Genomic DNA, 23,657 nt, shown 5'->3' on the forward strand with positions numbered 1-23,657 from the left:
TAGAGAATGTGTTTGCCCCAGGAAATAAGGTCCATGGGTGCACGGCAGGTAAGAGTCTTATCAATAAAGGCTCTGCCAAATAACCAGTGAAGAGGTCAGGGGACATTGCCATAGAAGCAGGAGACTCTGCCCAGAAGAGAACCCAGAGCAGCTGGTGCCAGGCTTTTCCCAGGATGAAGGAGAATTCTCCTTGGGTATATAAAAGTTCAGAATGGTAAAGGTAAAAATGCCTCAGGGCTCAGCACAGCAGTCAGGGAGGCAGTGATCCAGCTTAGGAAGATGAAGGGAGGGTGGTTTATTTTTTTTCCCCATTTCTTTCCCTTCCAGACTTACACCCTAAAGTAACTTTTTCACTCCCCTCACCCACCTGAGTTGCACCCCTCCAACTTCATGGAGAGGAGCCATGCATGACACAATCAACAATCTCCTTCAGACTTTTCCATGCAGTCAATCTTTATTATAGCAGTATTCTCATATTCACATCAAGTACATAGAACTTCTTGCCTTTCATATAATACAGAGTTCTTTAAATAACTTTACACTGAAATAGTTTTCTTCAATCTGAATTCAGCTATCAAATTTTAATATGTTTTAAGTCTCCATGCTCTCTAACCAAACTGGACAATATTTCCCATTGTACAAATTTACATGAGAAAAACTCCAAAGTACAAATGAAGGGACAACAAAAGTAAAGGGAGAAGGAACAAACAAGAAAAGTAAGTTGTATTGGCAATTACAGGGGAAACTTGAGAAGGAACGAAGGGGAGTTGCCATGACCTACATAACAGGAAACCAAAAATAAACATTTTGTTATGAATTAAAAAATAAATACAAGTTTTCAAAACAATTACTCCATTGTAGATTTTAAAAAGCAGCTATGGAAATCTACTAACACAATGGGTTTGGTTTTTTTAAGTAACCAGACTGGACCTTCTACTTTGCAGTCATAAGCCCCTTGCAAACCTCTGGTGGTCAAAAAAATAAAAAAAGAAAAAAGAATACAGAAAACAGCTGAAAGGAATGTGTTAGCAGAGAGTTTAAAGTGGTGGGACATACATTTCATTGCACTAAGGAATAAACAAACAAAAGAAACCAAATCTATATATAAATTTCCCTTTCCTCTCCTTACTACATACTTTGCCTCTCATAAACAAGCCTCTGTATTATGAGGTAATGCCATTGTCTTGACTATATATAAAAATAATAAAGTTTAAAGGATACAGATCTGGAATATCTATAAACTTAAACAAGCCAGTCCTCTCTTACTCCCCCAGAGGGTCCAACCAGTGAGTGCCACCCCTTCCCTCACTGCTCACTGCATCGTGCTTTCCTGGGAAGCCCAGGAGACCCTTTCCCAAAGCAGGAAAAGCAGCCTGTGCTCAAGGAAGAGCCAGTGCCAGTAACGCACACCGGGTACACACACCGACCCCTGCTGCCAAACAGGCAGGGTCACAGAAGGCAGCAGGGGCCACGTGTGCGGGGCAGGGACAAAGGGATCCGTGAGGCAGCTGATGGCTGAGTCCTTCTGCAATTGCTCGAGAATAACTTCCCTGCCCAGCCCGGGGAGCCTCCACGACACCCCGAGTGAGGCGGGGAGGAGGTTACACGGGAGAACGGAGGGCCAGGAGCAGCTCTGCACCTGGAGTCAGGATGAGCACAGAGCAGAGGGGCTGGCTGGTGCACCCCTGGTACTGCAGACCCTGCTCCGGAGGTACAGGGCAGTACTGATCCCAAGAGTGGAAAAGAAGCACGGGACAGGACTTTCCCCAACGCCAGCAATGAGATTAGAACAACAATGTTAATTTGGGTTGCCAACACATGCAAGTTGGCCACAGTCAGGTTTCTGTCAGTTGAGAAATGTGGAGAGGAGGAGGAAGGGGAGGCAGGGAGGACACAAGGCTCATGAAAGAATGATGTGCTTTTTCTTTTGGTTGCTTTTTTTCCTGTGTGGTTTTTTTTTTTCTAAAGGTTCACAGCTTTGAATAAAAAAGCACATTTATTGCACTTACACTTTATTTTAGACAGAGTTAATTTAAATTATGCCCTCACAACCCCCCACCATCCCCAAATAACTCAACACCCAAGTTTGGTCCATTTTTCCCTAAACCCAACATCCATGACCAGATGATGGGCTTCATTTCTTCCCCTGATGTTCCACTGAACTCCCAAACACACAGATGGATTTTCTCTTCAACAAGGGTGAATACACAAATGCAACACAGAATGACATTTATCAAAACAAAACCTGACCATTTTCCAAACCCAAATAAACAACAAAAAAAGAAAACAGTTATTTTTGTGGTTTACTTGCTCAAAAGTAAGTGTCACACAAGGCTTATTCTAAAGTACAGTTGCTGCAAACATGACAAACGAGACAAAATGACCAGACAGGCCACTGTTGGCTCTTGAGGAGGCTGGGTGAGCTGAACACACTGCTGCTGGATGCTATGAAGCAAATAGTAGGTAGTTTAGAAGTTCCTAAACAAAACAAAACCCAAAAAAACCCCACAAAACAACAAAAATATCCTCAAAAAAAAAAAAAAAAAAAAAAAAAAAAAAAAAAAAAAAAAAGAAGAAGAAAAAGACAAAACCATCACGTGTACTTTTAGTGCATTTGGGGTAGGTAGAAGGATTCCAGATACTTCCTGGAACATATGTAAAACATTTTTACACCTTGTTTTCTAAAAAGAACAAACCCAAATTAAAATTGGTCTGATATTTCATATGAATTGTGCATTTAGACATTAATTTCCTAAGTTACAGCTATGCCAAAAGTCCTGCCCCAAGGAAGAAAGGGAAAAGATCTGAAAAAGCACTAATATCCAAACCCATTATTTTGTCCTTCATGGACAAGTGGGTTAAATATGACACTGATATGTAGGTACTGCCAGAAGTCTACGTAACCAGTCTGAAATTTGTACAAATCAAATTCCCACCTACTGGTTGTCCCTCAGCTGACAAGACACCTACGATCTCCCACAGTTCATGTGCAATAACAGGATGTGAACACTCAACAGCAACTGCAAGAGGCCCAGGGAAGAAGTGAGGAAACCTGCTGGCATCCCAGAAACAAAATTTACTGCCTTTTCTGGGACAAGGAACTAATTGTAGGGTCTGATCTATGTGAACCTTGATTACATGAGTGCTAGCCATCGGTTTCTCCTCATCTCATTCTTCATCTACCATCTCATCCCAAGATGCTGTGAGAGTGTAACTTGGGGCCTCTTCAGAGCTTTCCTTAACAAGATCTGTGTCTTTGGAAGGGGAGGAGGGCTTACTTGTTTTTAAGTTAAATGAACCTCATTACCTCTTGATAGAGCAGATTTCAAGCAGCAGGTTTACTGTAAGAAAATTCAGTATCCTTCAATTCTTAGCTTTGAAATGCTAATAGGTATTTTGGGGAATGCTCTCTGCCCTCTTGTTCCTTTACAGGAGTTGACCAACTCCACACTACCTACCTACAGGGATAGCTATATACAAAACTACTGCAGCAGATGTAAACCAAAGACACTGCTCTAGTTACAAAGCACCTGGTTTACATTCCGTTGTACTTTTTAAGGTTGCAAAGGCACATGATCATTTGGCAAACTACAAAAACTGTTTTGGGGGATCCCTATGTAAACCATTGAACAGAGAGTCTTGGTAGCTCTCTTTTCTAAACTAAAGAGAGAATTTAGTTTTCATCTGAATTCACTCTTGGTGTACTCTGTATTCTGCAGCTTTTAAAGCTTCCTCCTTCCACAAGTTCATAGTTACTAGACAGTTACTGCTGTCATGGTGCTGATTTAATAGCTTCTGTGTTAGCATCCTTGAAACTTAAATGCAAACTTTTTCGTTTTAACAACCTGGCTCTATTTCTCTGATAGTTTATTAGGTAAGAATCACAGCATCATAGAATATGCTGAGTTGGAAGGGACCCACAAGGGTCATCAAAGTCCAGCTCCTGGCTCTGCACAGGACACCCCAAGAATCATCCCATGTGCCTGAGAGCATTGTCCAAACACTTCTTAAACTCTGTCAGGCTCGGTGCTGCTACCACTGCCGTGGGGAGCCTGTTCCAGTGTCTGACCACCCCCTGGATGAAGAACCTTTCCCTGATATCCAACCTAAACACGCCCTGATGCAGCTTCAGGCCATTCCCTTGGTCCTGTCCCTGGTCACCAGAGAGCAGAGATCAGTGCCTGTCCCTCCTCTTCCCCTCATGAGGAAGCTGTAACTGCAGCGAGGTCTCCCCTCAGTCTCCTCCAGGCTGAGCACACCAAGAGACCTCAGCTGCTGCTCACACAGCTTCTCCTCAATGCCCTTCACCATCCTCATGGGCCTCCTCTGGACACTCTCTAACAGTTTATCACTAATAGTCTAATAGCAATAACCTTTCTCACACTGTGGCACCCAGAACTGCCCCCAGCACTGGAGGTGAGGCTGCCCCAGGTCAGAGCAGAGCAGGACAATCCCCTCCCTTGCCTGGCTGTGATGCTGTGCCTGATGTGTCCCAGGACAGGGATGTCCCTCCTGGCTGCCAGGGCACTGCTGACTCGTGTTCAACTTGCCATCAACCAGGGCCCCAGGCCCCTCTGTGCTCTCCAGCCTCTCATCCCCAGTCTGTACACACAACCAGGGTTACCCACCCAGTGCAGAATCCAGTACTTGCCCTGGCTAAACTTCACATGGTGGGTATGAAGCTGGTATGAAGCCATGAAGCAGTGAAGAAAGCTATTCCAAATGCATGCCAAAACAAACACCAAGTGCAAATGCACAGTAAGAAGGCTGCAGTAAACAAAGTTTGTTTCATAAACTTCTACACAAAATGCATTACAGAAAACCAGAACACTCAGCACCTTCAGAGTGATGCCCTAAGAGTCCACTCCTGCAGCTGCTTTTTAACTTGTCTGTACCTAGAAGCTTTGCTGTCCCACTGTGCTACTGGTGATACATTTTATCAATAGAGGACACCTTGTCTACAGTACTATGAAGAGTTTGTGCTACACACACACTGCACTGACAGTCAAGAAGGAAATAAAATCTAGAGGCTGCAAAAGTGTGAAATCTCTACATGCTTCTTCTCTAAATTTAGCCCCTCCAGATATCAAAGCTTCAATTAGTTTGTGACATGTCTGGGGATCTGGCTTCCCTCAGCCTTCTGTAAAATGCTGGATGCATTTACACCACCAGGCAAACACCGAAGAAAAACTATTTGTGATCTTCAGGGTACTTTTCCCCCAGTTTGGGCATTTATGGAAAGAAATGTATTGATCAACAATCAGAATTTCACTCATTTTGGTCACAAAGGCTAAATTCTGCCTCCAATGAGCACATACCAATCCAAGTAATGCTAAGATGCCATGGTAAAACGGCAGCATGTATTCTCAAACATTTTGCATCATCATCAGCTGCTAGAGCATTCAAGTACAAGAAAAGATGATTTTGGGTAAGCATAAAAAGAAGTGGATTCATTTCATGACCTGCATGAGTTTCAAAAAAACAGAAATGACTGGGCTAATTGCCTCTGGGGCTAGGTAGGACTTAACTGACACAGAAATTACTTTCAAAGTAACCTGGCCTCTATACTCCTGCCATTTGGTTTCAGCTCCACCACAGTGTTGCAGTTCTGGCAAATGTACCAGGGGAAACAACCATGTACTGAGCAGGAAGGTGTAACAGGCCTCTGTTACCTGCATGGAAAAGGAAAGGTAGAGGGGAAGGTCTGTGCCTGGTTAATAAGGACATAATTAGCTGGGACTGGATACCAGCACTTTTGCAAATGATCATAACCTACAAGATACTACAGAGCTGAAAGAAGCAGTATGACTCTCTAGGTGTTTGTCCCAACACGTGCACATGAAGTATGTACTCACATCTCCACACTATGGCATGTGGCTGTGGCTGGGACACCACGAAGCAGCTTAAGGAATTTGGGGTGAATGGCATGAATGTATCGGTCATTGCCATTTACTTCCTTCACCCCATGCTACAGAGGGCACTCATTTCTCATCTATTCTGGTTTCCCCATCCACTAAACATCTTTAAGACTGGTTCTGATGGCATGCAAGACATCCAGAAAAACTCCTGAAGGAAAAGATAAAACCAAAAATAAACCCAATTATTTACAAACCACATTTCTTCCAAAGTTTTGCATGAGCATTACCTGGGAACTCTTAGAGACAAACACACATTACTACAGCTATCTGGTGGGAAACAAACAAACAAGAAAACCAGTAGAAATGCATCCTGAAAGGACTTCTCTAAACAGCAGCCAAACAACTTGCACATTCCTCAGGGAAAAAAAAAATAAAACCAGAAACAAAAAAGGAAAACAAAACTACAAACAAACAAACCCCAATAAAAAACCCCCCAGAGATCATGTGTTACTTATAAAGTGCTTTGCATGGACAAGGATAGCAATTTTCCTTGTGCTTTTCCTATGGGCTCAAGAAGCATATTGTAGGCTAATGGGTAACAAATCTTCACCAAAATAAGTTCATTTTAAGCAAAGATAGAATGAAGTTTCTAAATTCTGCCAGCATGACTTTGTGGAAGGAAATGAGAGTGTTTAACAAGCTCTGTAAAACAAATGAGTGTTGAACCACCACCTGTCCATACTTGCTCTGTTAACAGCTTCTTTTGAGAGAACCTTTACCTCAGTATCCCTGACACGTACAAAGGGGGCCACAGTCCATAAAGGGGCTGGAGCCAGGCACAGGGTGAAAGGAGAAGCAGTGACTCCTTCCCCCTCTGGGAGCCTGTATCTGGTAAAGGCTCTCACCTGCCTGCTGCCACAGGGCTCCAGGCTCCCTCCACTCTCAGTACTGGCCTCAGATGATCACCAGGGAGCACTCTGACTGCACCATCTGCACACACTGCTCTGCATCAGCTTCTCCACACTGCAAAGTGGCTATTGCTACTTCTTTAATTCCTGCCAGTCTCACTAAGGGAAAAACTTTACAGCGTCTGAAGACCCACAGCAGACAAGAAAAAAAATTGTGCTTTTGTTTTTCCTTCGTTTTTACAACGTGTCCCATACACAAAATCAATTCTGTTCATGTACCAACATGAATCACTTCATTCTTGTAGTGACTATTAAGTCATTCACTATTGCTATCTTGCTAATGTTTGTGGAATTAATATGAATACACAGTATTTCAGTTTTAATTCCCACTTCAGATCAGTCCGGTCCCTACAGCCCCAGTAAATATTTACTGACAAATGTAACAGACTACCAGCAACACTGCAAAATTCCAGGGTATTAACAGCGCCTTCTACTTCTGATGTGCTTTTCTCCCTTCATCTGGGAGCAACCTTCTGCAGACAGGAACAGTCCAACTTTCCCTAGGGAGGGAAGGACAGCACCCTCACTCGGTACATCCACGTTTAGCATGGACACCACATTCACACACATTTAACTCCTTCATTTATTCGTCGTGGTTTTGTTAAACACTCCCCACCTCCTCCTGACAAGAACCTCCCTGCTAGAGGAGGGTCAGCTCTCCTGCCTCACCTGGAGTGGTGCAGGGCTGATACGAATCAAATTCTGGAAACTTCTGTCTGAGCTTGAGTTTCTTTCCAATGTGGTCTGCCTTGCCTCTGTACAAATAATTTACAGGTAATACCACATACCAGAGAACTCTGCAAGCAGATCACATCACGAGATATTCTACTAGAGGTAAATAAATGATGTGCAGAACTTTATGAGTTGTTGTTTTCCCTGATTGGGTAACTTGTCAAAAAAGCTACTAACCATTTGAAAACCAGGACTGGAGGACAGGAAAACAAAGCACTCTAATGGAGATACCGCCACCTTCATCCTAGTTTGCAAAGTGTACAGAAGGGAAAGACAAACAGAAGGGAAGGGATGACAGGGAGGAAAGCAATGAGAGGAGGAGGAGTCAGCGTGGATCCAGCAAGTACCGTTTTGTTTTGATCTAACAACTTGCCATTAGGACAAGATGCTCCACATTTACACACACACTTATCAGAGGACGTTTAGTTAACAGGATAAAAATCCGTTAAAAAAAGCTCTTGAAAGTACCAAAACATAATTTTTGGAATGTCTAATTCTAGGGGGAGATTGTATTTGTGTTCAATTCAACCTGAGAACTTTTTTCCTCATTTATGAAAACATTACATATTGGTAAGGTACCTGGCATTAACCTGCACCCTCGTTTAAAATAAAACTTTTAAAGTAGGTACATACACCGTTCACAGTCTGTATCAGGATTTCTACAGACTTTAGATGCTGCAGTAGCATCTTTGATAAATACATTGTATCATATGATACAAAAAAAATAAAAGAGAGGACAATCTCGCTACATTTTTTTAAACTTCAGTTTGTTGCTGGACCAACAAAAGAAGGATTGACTTAATCCTTCAAAGAGATGTTGTATATGCACACACCAAGAAAATACTGGAAAAGGAAAAAGGTTAAGGATGATGGTTGTTGTTTGTTCTTTTCAAGAAGTGGTAAAGTAAATCTGAAAAAAAGGTGTAGCAGCATCCCCTTTTCCTTCAGATCAATCTCTCTGCCTTCAAAATAACATATCCAGCTCCCACTTCCCCACACTTTTAAAAGAATAAACCCCAGTAATATAGACAGATTGAGGTGTTTGACACTGTAATACAGTGAAAAGGGGATACTGCGCTGTCCATAAATCAGTAAGTACACCAGGAAAAAAAAGGATCAGAAGGGAAAACGATTCTTTGAAATTAGCACTCATCAGAAGTTCAGCCTCTGATGGTTACGCTGTTAGAGGGAGAAAGCTGGCCTGCACACCATCCAAAGCAAGTCTCCTAAGTTGCAGCAGCAGCAGCAGCTCCATCCCCGCACGCCCGAGCACCACAGTCCCACCACGAGCGCCCTCTCCTCTCTCCTGGGAATGATGCCAACGGCACAGGCAGCCACTGCAGGTCTCCGAATGCACGTGCTGGTTTGTGTCCAAGGAGAAACACTGGCAGCAGAGGACTCTGGTTCCCAAAAAGGTACTTTTCCCCATTGTGTTGGAATGGTGTTTCCATTCTGCTCCACTTTTAAGCTTATGGATATCTTTTCTAAATTACTTTAGGTTTTGCGGAGCAGAATGGAGTTTTGATGTTAAGAAACTGTAGGAACACAAGACTTAAATAACAGAGTGGGTGCTGCCATGGTGCTGTGGCTACTTGAACGCTGCAAATTCTCCTGTAGAGGGAGGACAAGAGCTTGGTTTAAGAAGATGATTTCAGTTACTAGACTTAGTTGAACATCAGGCTGAACATAAAAGATGTTAAAAATGCAAACTGTTAAAATTAAAGCACAAGAGAATACACAGTGAGAGAACATTGAATATAGACCCAGCATATTTAACCAACCAAGGATTTCTTGAAAGCAAGCCGTACCCATTCTTCCCAAGAAGGTGAAAGTTCAAGCAAAATCTAATTCATCATGCATTTGAAAATTACACGTGTCAGCTTAATTTTACTTTAAATTCCTTATTGCACATATGTCCTCCTGAGAAGCACCAGTTTCAATACATGCATCCAACTGCAAACCAGTTCTGTTCTGCTGTAAAACTAGTTTAATAACAATGAACTATGTGAGACATCCATTACCCTTTAAAGACTATATACAGTAAAGTGCCTGAATGGAAAACCAGTGTTACAAAATGCTAGGATTTGTTTTAGAGACCAAACATAGCAATCCACTGACAGAAGTGTAAGAATGGAGAGATTGTCTACTCAGTCCCAGACCAGAAATTAGGTCTCACAGGGAGCATAACAAATAAAACAACTCTATGCTTCCTTCAGAATTACTGAATAAAGAATAATTACATGCAGTGCTTACACATGTGATTAGGTCCTGAAATCCTACATAATTTATTTAGTGTCACCATGCCGTGAGACAGACTTGTAGTCCCACTTCTGAGGGGATGCAACTATGGCACAGACTAAGATTGCTGCCCAAAGTCTTTCAGGAGTTTGATAGGAGACTGAATAGAAGCTGAGTCTAAGATATTAATCCTCTTAATCCTATACTGTAGCAAAAAAAATTTCCCTGCCACCCACAAAGAAAATATATTCTATAGGATTTTTAGTGAGGGGTATTTAACTAAGCATAATAAAAAGGACTCAGGAGAAAGAGCAAAGAAACATACATATAACTTCCCCACAATGAGTTTCATATGCATTTTGGGTTAGTTTACACTGCTTTTTGACAGCACTTCTCAGAGCTTTCCTAATACTGAAGGAGTGATAAGCAGGCACAAGAGAGCCTTTGTTCTGTTCAACAGAAATCTTTTGAATGCCATTACATTCAAACAACTGCTCTCTATCTGGTGTCCTTCCATCTTCTCATGAGTGACTGTATTGTTTGCCTGGTTTTTTCCTCAGGATTCTTATTCTAAATACTTGAAACAAAGCAGAAACATCCCCCCAACAAAATTCTAGGCTTATACCCTTAATTCTGTGGAATGTCCTGCTCCACAAAAGGAAGAACCAAGAAGAGTTGTCAGCTGTCTGCACAAGGGCAGGGGGGAAAGAAAAGGCATTGAAAAGGCCTGTGAGGAACAGCTGACCCAGTTCTAAGGGAACCTGAAGAAAGCAGAGAAAGGGCTCTGTGTCTCTTAGGAAATGAGAGGGGAGCACACCTGAAGTCCAAAGTAAGGGTGTCACAGGGAGTTGTGACAGGTCTCAAGCTCTGGGTGTCTTTACAGACTGTGGTGGCAGGTTTAAGTTATAACAATAGAATAAAAGCTTCATGATGGATCTAATTGCCTAATTTACTAATTCTACCACCAGATGAAACTCTTGCTTTAAATACTCTAAATATTGGGTAATTTTTGTCTTGCTTTTTTCTACTACATTTCATTGACCTCTCACTCTCTTCACAGTATCTTCTAGAAAGACTGCAAGTTCTGTACATGTTTTCTTTTAGGAGAAGGAAGTCAACAAGTACTGCCTGTGAGGCCAATTTTTAAGTGACATTTATGCTTAGCTACCCTTTCAAAACATGCTCTATTTAATTTATTTTTCAGTCTGCCTTTCTAAAGTGGTGATTAAAGATCAATTTATAAAAAAGAGATTGCTCCCTCATTACTCATCTTGTCGTTCTGCCTATTTCTGGTAATAATTCAGATTTTAATAGTCATATAGGGATTTCATTAAAAAAAAAAACCCCTTTGATTGGGAAAGGGCAATGGAAAAACAGGACCAGAAGTAAAGAATTATTTGAGATAGAATGGTAGCTTTAAAAAGGTAATTTTCAGACTTTCTTGCCATTTAAACAAAACCTCAGCAAACACATTTTTTTTGACAAGCTAATGCTAAATCCCCCTTTTCAAAATTCCAGTGTTAATCTGATCACAAATCAATAGACCAAAATAGGTAACATGGTTATCTAATAAGGGGATTATGTTGGTTAAACATGTATAAAATGCAGTTGCCAGTAACAGCTTTCCCTAGGTGAGGTATGTACATGGCTACACCTATCTACACCAAGCTATGAAACCACATGCTCAGCAACTTGCTACAAGAAAAAAAACCAGGTATTTATATTCATTGTGAGCCAGACATCTGAGGTGCTTTTTTATCAAGCAGAACTGCAGATGTTTGTTTGACTGGTAGCAAAACAATTTCTTTCCAAAGGATGGAGAGCATTGAAAATATACACTTCCTACAAACCCCTTTCAAGTCAGCTACTAGTCTTTTCATGCTCTTCTCATGCAGAGCAAGTGGAAACTATTTTAAATGCACACTTCCAAAAAATCTGTACTAAAAAGATGATCAAGATCTTTCATGTTGCTTCCAAACAATGTATTACAAAGTTATGTTCTGAATGAATGTGCTGTCCCCATTTCCTGGGAGGATTTAAGATGCAGCTACCATTCTGTACTCTCACAGACTTGTAAGCTACCTGAATTCATGAGGTTACTGAGGTGTACACAAATCATCTTAACTGTTCTTCTTATCCTGGGGTAGATGCCAAGTTTCTCAGAGGAATCATAAGGGGAAGAATGGTTCCCTTCCAGGCCTGTGCCAGAAGTAGAGACTGAATGATTTATCGTAGGGTAACACCAGATTCCAACACCTTGCCTGGTTTACATTCACAGACAGAAAAAAAAGAGGTAGTTTCCTGTTGGATCTTGTGCTGATCTTTTGTATGGATACTATCAACTGGGTAAGTAAAAATTTGGAACAGTTTAACGGCACCAAGACAGATTTTGTTTCTGTACTGATATGTAGGGAAGTAAAATAAAAAGAAATCCCACCTAGTATAAATTACTCCTCCAGAAACACCTAGGATCCTACAGGCATGTTTTCTGAACCAACAGGTATCTGTTTCTAAACAATATAGCTGAGCTGCACCTTTGAGAACGCTGATCCAAATCTGCAGGTGCAGTTAGGCACCCTCACCCCACAGATACTCCTAAATCTCATTGAAGCACCAATTAGAACTTACAGAAATGACACCTCTAAATGCCTCTCTGTCAGATAAATTTAATGATCCACAAAACAGCCTCCTTTTAGGCTTCATAAAATGTTTAGTGAGAAGCTAAACTCACTTGATGGCCATAGAACCCCAAATGCTCAGTAAGAACAGGTGACACAGGAAAAATGCACTGACCATACAGCAGGAAATGGGGCCAGATGTGTCTAAGGATGGCAGCACTTCTCCCCTCAGAACTGTAGCTCTGACAGCACAGATGAACAAGCTGAACAACAAGAAGGGTAACACTGCTCCAAGGAATAACTGGTTTGAACTAATCTGGCAGACCTGAGTAAGCTTGGGCAGGGCAATGGTGCAGAGGTTCTGCACTCTCTGCAACTCCCTGTGTGGCTAGGACTTTTCTGTGTGAGATGCCTCATTTCTAGATTCTGCAGGAGACCCAGCAGCATCCTCTTGCTCTGTACTGAATGCCATACCCCACCTCTTTGGAAATATTCCTCATCACTGCTAGAACAGATATAAAATAAAGAACGAGAGAGGAAAACAACACTTAAGTCCTGTTTTCATTTTAAGATAAGCCTACCAAAAATGAGATGAAGCTACCAGGAAGATGGGAAACAGATTTTCTAAAACAGTAACAACTTCTGTCCTCTGTAACTATTCCCATAGAGAGTTCAACAGCTAAATTTTCTTGACTAAGAAAAGGAGAAAAGTTAGTTTTCAACTATTCTAACAGCAGCAGCCAAAAGGACAATTATAATCCATTCAGAAAACGTAAAAATTGCCTCTATGTCTTGAAGCTCTCTAAATCTGCTTCCCATTTTAAAAGGCTCAGTTGCCAGACAGCAGTAAACCAAAACATTTTGGAATTCCTGTTCTATTTCAAAAATGTATTGCTAGCAACAGGCGAAATTCTTTGTGAGTATGTAAATCAGGAGCCACTAGGAACTCCTGGCCCTTGAAGTCCTAACAAGAGCAGCAACAGCTTGTTTCCAATGCAGAGTAATCTGTGAAAACTAACAGTTCAGCAGTTTAAACCAAGTAAAACCACCTAACTCACCTCAAAAATGAAAGAACACTGTCTGTACACCTTTTTTTTCGTATCTGACATTAAAGACTGATATAACCTGAACCACTATTCTGATGCCCTTGTTCCAGAGCAACGCTCCAGAGAAAAATACAGTTTCCAAAATGAGCTAGCAGGATTTCAGTATGGTGTCTAACTTTCTCAGTTAGACATTTAGTCCAACTGATTCATTTCTGCCTAGTCAAACTAGCAGCTTTAACATGGAAGTGAAAAAATTAATTTGTCACTTCAAGAGAAGCATGTTCAGTGTATTCTTAACAATATTAAAATAATTAGCACCTTTGATCTTAACAAAATTCGTGGTATAACACTGATTTCCATGAACAAAACTGCTTTTTCAAATGTTCTTTTCCTATTACAGGTGTTAGCAGCATTTCTCCCCTTAAAGCACTTGGTCATGCTTGAGATGTAAAATGTTTTCAGAAATTTTGAAATCCATACTAATTGAAGGATACAGGCACCATTACCAGTAACAGCCTTGCAGCTTAGCAAAAGCAGATTCAGAATTTCTTCTGTGTTGCATTGTTAACAGAACATTTGGAGATGGTGTAAACTCTATCAGGTCAAAATATTTAGAGAAAAATGTAACACAAAAAAACCCCAACCCATTCACCACTCCTCTGTAGGAAGAGATGTTCCCTAAACAGTACTAATTTAAACTTGCACTTTCAAGACAAGAGTCACATGTTATTCAGGGCTTTCTTTGGATTCTGTGTTGTATCTGCTCACTACTGCTGACCACAAAGTTTTGACTGTGTTCAGCCTTGAAGCTAAGTTTACCTTTCCAAGTGTTTCCCACATGAATAGCATTACTAAATGAAGAATCTAAAGCTTATTGCTCAAATACAATGACCTCAAATGAAGTAAAAAAACCCAAAGCCCCCAAAACAACAGACCACCACAGCTTGAGTAGATTCAAATCAAATACACTCCTGAGTAACTAATTCCAATCAATAAACTAGGCAAAAATGACACCCGGTGACCTTAAGATTTTTGCTTGTTTTGAAGTGACTTTTCCCATGTCTCTTAGGTGACATTACAGTCCTTCTTGTGCCAGCTGTTCCCAGGGCAGTAGTTACCAACACAGACTCTGTGCTGGGAGCAGTCAATGCCCAGTATGATAAGTGAGTCCTTGTTCCCTCAGTAAACCTTACAACTGGAGCTGGTAGGAACTGAGAACAAACACCTTGCACTCACAGGACACACCAGCACACAGACACACAGGCACATGCCTTCACATTCTGTTTCAGTGCACTGGAAACCCACCGTATCCCCCTGCTTGGATGGGTGTTTTTGGAGAAGCACAAGCATAGAGACTAAAATCCTCTGTCTGGAAGCCAGCCCGGTTCAACGAGGGCTCAGATGCACTGCGGTGAATTTTTGGCAATGACCGGGCCAGAAGCTCAATGGAGGCAAGAATCTAAAACACAGAAAATAAGGGATCAAATCTGTTTCCAAAGCTCTCTTAAAACCAAAGGCACTACATCAATTAATTACAGAAAAATATTTAAACATATATTTAAGAAAAGGATTTTTAAAATATAGCTTATTGGACTGCACTCATGATGTTTACATCCTAAGGAAGTTGAAAAGGACAGTTGGGGAATTTCCCCCTTTTTAAAGGCACATTGATTCCCTCTAAGCACAGTGAAAACACTTGCTTTTTATTGGGCTTCTCGTCTATGCCATAGTACCCATACCTGCATGGCTGCAAACCTAGCTCTGCCAGCATTTTGCTTAACATTTACCAAAAAGTCAGCAGGGGGAGCTCCTTACCTTTTGAAAACAATTTGGTTACATTCAAACCAGAAAAACTGATTTTTTCTCTCCTCCCCCTCAAGCTTTTTGAACCCAAACCTTCCTGAACAGGCATGACACAAATCCAGTTCTGTGACAAAACTATCTGATAGTTTCCCTTCACAAAGCTGAGGGAGAGCAAGGAGGGCAGTGTGAACATTTCTGAGCACACAGACCAAGCACTAATTTGTGTGTCTAACTGTGACTGTTACTTTCATTATCTCCCAGCTGAAACTTTCTCCAACATGTAAATACTTTTCCAAATACACAGGTCATTTTAATACCTGAGTTCTGAAACTAAATGAGCATTTCTAATTAAACCGAACTAATCAGGTACTGAACCAGGTCTCTTACAAACTCCTGCCATAGCACTAATCAAAAAAATTTGGAACTGGCCAGTGAGTTCACAACTTTGAATTGTCAAGTCTGTTGAGAGCTAAAGAGGAGCACTGCCCACCTGTGGAAAAAGGGGTCTCTCATCTCTTTTCTTTTTTAAGCATTCTGCCATTAGTCTCTTCATAGCTTTTGGACAGTTGCTCCGTACTTTGCTGAGGTCTGGAGATAGGTATCCTCGTCCCACCATGAAAATTATCTTTATTTAAGGGGGAAAAAAAGATGAAACAGAAAGAAGCTGAGTTGATAAAATCAACAGTAACAAAAGGTGAATATTTTGCTAGACTATTTTGGTTGCAGCAGCAAGCTCTCTGCTCCCAAGAAACATCTGGTATTGGAATTGACAAATTTCTCAAAGTAATGCTTGCTAACCTCTTCAGTACAGAGAAAAAATGAGATCTTTCCTCCTCCTCAGAGAGATTTCTGTGAAACCTGAACACCAGTAAATGGTTACCATTTATAGCAATAACCATCTAAGAAATGGTTTTTCCGTGTCAAAAACTGACAAAAACAAGAACAAGCAACCCTGTGGCAGAAACAGAATGTCTAAAAATAAATATTCTGTTTTATATTACAAATCAACAACAACTTCACATTGAAAGGTAGTTTAAGAAACACATGGACTTTGAATATTAAAGCCCTTTACCTTCTGAGAATTTATTCCATTATATACTTCCCCAACACCAAAGCTTATTCTTGACATCTGACCACCTCCACCACTCTCACAAAAAAAAAAAAAAAAAAGAAAAAAAAAGAAAAAAGCCCTCAAAAGAAAGAGAAACTGCCTCTTTTCTGTAGAAGAGGAGACAGACAGTCTTAGTATTTTTACAGTAATTCTTTCAACATAGAAGGCTTCTTTTCCTCTAAGGATAAAACTTAAGCATAAATCAAAGTAAACTGATAGGAAGCAGGAAAACAAAACATAAATATGGTTATATCATCTCTTGTATATATAAAAAACCACCAAACATCATCATTTCAAGTCAAGGTCAATTGCAACGTGGTTTGAGTACTGCAGTAGCACTGACACTAAAAAGCCCTTCCAAACCAGCTAATCAAAGACCCATTCATGCTGCAGCAGCAATCACTGCCTTTGCTGAGTACTCAGACATCCAGAGGTGTATCACACCTTCTCTCTAATGAAGTGTAACTATTTCCTAGCTTGACACCGGGGAAAAAAACCCAACAGAAAACTCTCACATCTCAAGCATGCTATACATGTTATTTATACTAACACAATCCTGGTCCTTTTTTAACTTTCTGCTTCAGTCACATCTGTGTTGGCATCAAGGAAGAACAGAAAACTGCCATATGGTTTCTTTAGAAATCCCCATGTGCCAGAGCAGGATTTCCTAGTAGAGACTTGTGTACTGCATCCCTTACCTCTGCTGCAATCAGACCATTATCTAGCAGTTGGTATTTTCTAATTTATGGCACAAGTTGAAATTATTCAAAATTCATTACTTTCTATGTTTCCAACAGTTCAATTAAAAATAATAAAGGTGCTAATCTTTTATTTTAGACTAGAGAAAAGCAAGTATCACTACAAGAACAGTCTAGAAAAATCTGTTAAAGTGAGAGAAACACTCTGAGGTATGACAAGAATGACACTTTGCTCACTAAGAATCTTGGTTGTGTCATAGTAGCTGACGTAGATGCACCAGAGAGTGAAGGATATTTACAACTTTTCACATAACAGACAAGGAGTGACAAAACTCAAGACATTAGATCACATATGTTGGCTTCACTTGCTTTTAAAATTGGTTGCAGCACTTCATTGTAAGCACCCACATCACAGGGATCATCTTTCAGACCTCAAAAGGCAAAAGCTAAACAAGGTCAAATACTGTTTTTAGAAGGCTGGCCAGGAATCCAGACACTTCCCTTCTTCAAGAAGGCAAAACCAAAACTTCAAAAAAGAAAAGAAAACGAAAAAGGAGTCACTCCAAATTTGATGAATTGGGATGAAGTGTTCTGGCAGATATGGAAGCAGCCTCATGAAATGGCATTCACAGAAGAACGTTGCTATGGTTTCAGTTCTCAAGTACTGACAGCGAAAACACAAGGGATGAGGATGCAGATGCAACAAATACATCACTGCTCAGACACAGAATAGTTTACACCAAAGATCTTGATGCACAGATACTATTTTCAGGTTAGACAGAAATAATGAATCAGGCATGCCTTCCCAAAGGTGCCTATCCCATGGAGATATATTACAGTCTGTGGGATCATGAAGACTTCAGGAATATTTGTTCACAATTAAGTAATCTTCTTACAGGATCCCCAGACCCTGGGAAGTTACACAGTCCAACAAGCAGGACTTGAGAAATGCTGATATTCTGCAATTCAGTTAGATGGTGCATGCTCTCTCAAAGTTAAAGTGAATATAAAACATTCTGTGAGATGACTGCTCTTCTGTTTTGTCACTCCTGTAGTTGAACTATTTATTATTCACTGCAAGTGGAGGGGCGGGGGGAACAAGAATAATAATTGAACTCACATATGGGGGATCATTTTGCCTTTGCAGAACTGTTCTAAACTAGATCACTATTAAGTAATCTGCTCTCTCCCTAATAAGTATCCTGGCAACCAGTATAGAAGCTGAAAATCTATATTTAAAATAAAATAACACAAAAAATACCTCAAGAGAGCTAAGTAAATTGTTGCTATGTGGCTACGGCAGATCTAGAAAATTCAGAAATGTCATCTCACAGCATCAGAATCAGAAACATCAAACACACAGAACATGACAACTCAAGACTGAATCCATCTCTGTTTCAGAGAGTTGACTGAAGTTGGTGCCTCCCCTTACCTGGTCCCTGTTGTTGATGTTGGAGTATGGCAACTGTCCAGTCATCAACTCATAGAGAACAATCCCAAACGCATACACATCCGACTGAAAACTATACGGGTTTTTATCTTGCATCCTAATAACTTCTGGTGCCTGTATCAGAAAAGGCAAGAATTAGTTTTTATTTCTCTCATGGTGCTGCACCTCACCTACCAGGAACAAAACATGGACTTGCCCAAGGTACAGGTGCAAGGCCCACTCTTGCCTTCAGGTGTGACTGGGTGCTAATACAGGGTGGATGCTGACATGAATCTCAAAATTTATTGCTTCATTTCAGCTTGGTGATCCCTTTTATTCCTCTATGACAGAGCAAAATGACCTTGCCCAGGCTGAAAAGCCATTTGGAAACCAGAATTCTAACAACACTGAAAATAATGCCAGCTACAGAGCTTTAAGTTTTTCCAGGGAGAAAAGGAGGAAGTGGAGCTGCATGTGAGACTGCAGTATGAAGCAACTCTTCTTGAATCCTTCAAACTTAAGAGCACCTTACTTTTTGCTGAGTTAGTTCCTCTACTCTTTTGCAGGACATTTTGCAAGGCTTTTTTCATCCTCTCCTCAACCCTAGATTAATGATACCCATTTTCCTTTGCCACCATTTTCATTTCAGTATAAACCTCAGAATAAAAGATGGAGACACTAAAGTTTTTCTGCTGACTACTGGAAAACACATGCTTAAAGAAGAATTGAAAACCATTCATTTACTACTTTGTTATCACTGCTTGTATTTTCCAGCTTAAGCCAGCTTTTATATGTCAGTGTGCCAGAGGGATAGGAGCAGGAAGTTTGGCCAAAGGTAAATAAATTTGTTGAAACAAGCTCACCACTTGCCCCTTGCTTACCATCCATAGAATGGAACCAGACAACTGTTCAAACTGCTGGGACCCACTCCATCGTGATTTCACTGTAGCTAGACCAAAATCACCTATTTTTACTGTGAGGTCTTCATGAAGAAAAATATCTAAGGGGTGAATGTTAAGGGAAAACAGACAAGCAGTGCTGGCCCTAAAAGAACAAAAACAGCTACACATTTGCAACATGAACATGACAGTTTTAACCATTCATCAGCACTGAAAGTTTTCACATCACTCAGGTTTTAAGCAGCCAGCACGGTGAATTATGGTTTGTAAGGGTTATGTAAGTAATGACCGGGCCAGTGCTGAACAGACCATGGCCAGGTGGCTTTCATGAAGTGCCAAGTATGAGAAAAGCTAAAAATACTCCATGAGCCAACTCACATAATCTTTCATTATGTGAAGAAACCAAAGGATGCAAAAAAATCCTTTGTGATATCAACTAGAACTCCCTATGTTATTACAATCAAATCAAAAGATAGAGTAAGCATCTCCTATTTTGTTATTAGTGATACTACCCCTTCTCACTGAGATTTTTATTTGGCAAATATTCACACATAAATAGCTTTTCATATCAGTAAGTTAATTTCTGGCAGAAAAACAAAACAAAACAAAAAAAATAAAACCCCCCAAAAACAGGAGTACTTTCACTTTCCAAAATTACATCTCTGGGAAAGGATACTATTACTCTTGAGGTCTCTGTGGATGATTGACTTGGCATGCAAATAACTGAAAAGAAATATCACAGATTAGGTGGGTTAGATAATACTTCACCAATCAACAACTGAAAATTCACTGTACTACTGAAACATAAATTCTGTCGACATTCAAACTGCACATTTCTGCAGGCAGTAAAACTTCAGTTATCCATGATAGTTTCTGCAATATTCACAGGAAAAAATAAAATAAAGCTTAGATTTTCAGCTCAAATCTGATGCTACTGACGAATAACAATTATACTCCAGCTTCTGCTTTTCAATTCTAACTCAATATTCACTGTAAAAAGAACTTCAATAATTCTTTTCATGCAATTCCATGCTGAAAGTTCCGCCTCCCAGCCTTAATGGGGACTGTTCAAGACTTTGTGAGCTAGTCAGAGCTTTAGATAAGGTGTTTCTAAACTGCAGGAGCTAAATGTGCTTCCCAGGCTCAGGGTGTACTCAGGCACACTGACTGCTTTTGAGTAGAGGAGTGGAAAAAAGATCCCCTGATTGCAGCCTGGATAAACAGATGGCAGGGAACACAGAGCAAAGTACTTGCCCCACAGCAGATACAGCCTGAATTAGTCTCCCATGGCTCTTTGTTTAGCCAATGAGATTGGCACAAACCTGCTGGAAAAGCTCCAATTTGTGTCTCTGCTTTGAATCGTGTTCACAAAACAGCTTCTGCATCTCCCCTACCTACAGATGGAGCCTGGGGAGATGCACAGGCTAACAGAAGGCTAAGGCTGGTTGCTGCAAACACCTCCACGCCTCTTGACTGAAAATGTAATGGAATACTGAGTAGAAAAATGGCCCAATGAGCTGCAATAATCATAGTGGTTTCTCAGCTCAAGTGTGATCTCTCTGGTCTTACAGTGTTATGATTTTAACACACAATATTTGGCTGGTTTGGTAAATTCTAACTCAATGGCCCTCTGTGGGAGTAAGGATTATTTACAATCCTTAGAACAAAATAGGTATGCTCTCTTCAGATGTTGAAATGTGTTACTGGGAGAGCTCTGATACTTTCACCAAATGCTTTGATGATTGAAATAGGACCCTGGCCTCAGCCAAGCGAGCAGAGAGCTGGCCTTATTTGCCAGTGTCAGCCAGAGTGTGAAGGGGATAAGTAAACATTGCCCCAGTGCTCGTTTGCACACAAGTAATTCAATACTTACTCCATGCCTTGAGCAGTCTGTCGTGCAATATCAATTAGCTTGATCATTTCAAATTTGGTCTCAATGATGTGTAGATGGTGATACAAACTGGACCCTTCACACCATTGTGTAACAATAGCCAACTGGGGTTTTGTTGAATAACCCATGAAAAGCAGGATATTCACATGTCGTGTTTTCCTGTTTACAAAAAAATAAGAGCCAGGAGGAAATCAGATCAGGAAATCAGGGAAATCCAGGCAGATCTATCACAGTCTACAAATATATTCCCAAACAGAAGGTGCTTCTTTTACTACAATACCATGATAACCTCTTGCTAGATTAATTTAATGAATTATTCCTGAAGCTAGCCCCTCTTATCATACTGACATGGAATAACTGCTCTGGGGTAACATGTCAGAACTCTTTTATTTTTATTTCTATTAAAAAATTAACATGGATCCAGCATGTGAGCCTTTGTCCTTGCAGCAATGTGGACTAGGACATTTAGATGCTATGTGACTGTGCCTTTTTCAGGTTCAAGAATTTCTCAAGTGAAGCTGAGAGTAACTGCTGAGGAAACCAAAAATAAGCAGTTTATTGCAAATCCTACCACAAAGGTAAGTAATGATGAACCATAATGAAGAAGGGACAACTACAGGTAAATCTGCCTTGTGTGGGTCAAAGGATAGAACAAGTGACTACGTATGTTCTGAAAAAAACCAAACAAACAGCCTGGGCTCCATCTATGGGACTAGCAGCAGAAAGCTGGACTAAGATGTTTGGTTTCATTAAGTTTTGGCAGAATTCTGTCAAGAAGATCAAGTGATACCCAAAGTAGCACAGCCCACAAAGCCTCTACTTCCAGAAATATGAGCTTACAGGTTTTGGAACTAACATTTTCCTAGGGTAAAAGGCTGACCATTTCCTTTCACCATATAGCTCATTTGGGATGTTTCTGTAGCACAGGTGCTCAGCTGAACACATCAGATTTCCAGGGACAAAAAACTTCTTGCTATTTTGTTTCTTAAAACAGAATTATGTTTGACTTCTCAAGACTGTACTTTGATGTAATGTTTCTTCACAATATATATTCTATCATATCATGCTGATGGATCTTCTTTTAAGAGCGGAACCCAAACCAAATATCTCCTCTGAGATAGTAGAAGCAGTAGATATGAGAAAAGGAAACCAAGAAGTGACTTCATGAGAATTACATTAAAAAAACCCAAAAAACAACAAAACAAAACAAAAAAAACCCAATACCAACCAAAAACCTCAGAGAAATCAATGTTACTGAACAGAAACTAATAAACAACAGATAATATGGGTGGGCAGGACTGTAGCTGAAAACCCAACCATTAGTCATGCTCTCCTCCAATTTCAAAATGTCAATGAGAGGAGAGAAAGGCCTACAGCTCACACTTAGGCTTGATGGTGCTCTGGGGGTAGTACATCAGCAAAAACTAGTTCTGAGTGTTTGGACATATAGGTATTGACAACATAGGTGTGCAGACAAACACATACAGTGGGTACAAAGAAATATTTTTAAATGGTTATTTTTTCTGCCTGAAGTATCATCCTGTAGGAGTGAGACCAAAAATGGATATCTAAAATTCAGTGATTAATGAAGCACAAATCTATACATGTTATTTCACACCACTAAAAATATTCTTACCTGAGCACTCCTACTTCATTTTTGAAAGCCTGTAACTGTTGAGGTGTGGGTGCTGTAACATTCAACATTTTCACTGCCACATCACCTGTAAAACAGCAATTTTTAGTAAGTGCCATTGATACATATTCCTCTCTTGAGAAAATGCTATACAGAGCATCAGAAATTTTGGAATATACTGGGTTTTTTTAGCTTACATGAAACAAATCACTTTTTACTTTACTTTACAATTTTAAAAAAGTCAATATTCAGTAAATTGTAGAAATACTATTCTTACTTTACTCTGAGAAATCATAGCCAGGCGAAAGCTACTGAAAATACACATTTGAAATCCTCATTCATCAAGATGGATATTTCTGCCTTTCTAATGTTTCACCTTTACCCTAATAATTTCTCAGTTCAGAAGAACATGGAAGACGAGTTTCTAAGCAATAGTGAGTTCTTACACTAGTTATTTAGCACACTACTTATTACTTTAGAAGTCGTATTTACTGTCATTCACTGCACTCTCCCCATTATGTCCACACCTCTCTTGTTCTGAGGAGCCCAGAACAGGGCCCAGCACTCCAGGTGTGGCCTCCCCAGTGCTGAGGAGAAGGACTGCCTCCCTGAACCTCCTGGCAATGCCTACTGCAGCCCAGGAGCCCACCCTCCCTCTCTGTGGCACGCTGCTGTCCCCTCAGCCTGGTGCCCAGCGGAATGCCAGGTGTGTTTCTGGGAAGCTGCTGCCAGC

General features: G+C 40.5%; 1 protein-coding gene across 1 annotated transcript in view; it reads right to left on the reverse strand.

Moving 5' to 3' along the window:
• Nucleotides 1–432: 432 nt before the first annotated feature.
• Nucleotides 433–23,657, reverse strand: part of BRAF (B-Raf proto-oncogene, serine/threonine kinase) — an 83,069-nt gene continuing 59,844 nt past the window's right edge. The window contains exons 12-19 of the mRNA XM_063395571.1: nucleotides 22,928–23,012; nucleotides 21,274–21,450; nucleotides 20,077–20,123; nucleotides 19,383–19,501; nucleotides 18,505–18,636; nucleotides 15,754–15,888; nucleotides 14,766–14,919; nucleotides 433–9,169 (exon numbers count right to left, since the gene is read on the reverse strand). Coding sequence (XP_063251641.1) covers nucleotides 9,147–9,169; nucleotides 14,766–14,919; nucleotides 15,754–15,888; nucleotides 18,505–18,636; nucleotides 19,383–19,501; nucleotides 20,077–20,123; nucleotides 21,274–21,450; nucleotides 22,928–23,012 — 872 coding nt within the window. The 3' untranslated portion in view covers nucleotides 433–9,146. The remainder of the gene's footprint in view (nucleotides 9,170–14,765; nucleotides 14,920–15,753; nucleotides 15,889–18,504; nucleotides 18,637–19,382; nucleotides 19,502–20,076; nucleotides 20,124–21,273; nucleotides 21,451–22,927; nucleotides 23,013–23,657) is intronic.

The sequence above is a fragment of the Prinia subflava genome, chromosome 4 (genome assembly GCF_021018805.1).
Source record: "Prinia subflava isolate CZ2003 ecotype Zambia chromosome 4, Cam_Psub_1.2, whole genome shotgun sequence".
Lineage (NCBI taxonomy): Eukaryota > Metazoa > Chordata > Aves > Passeriformes > Cisticolidae > Prinia > Prinia subflava.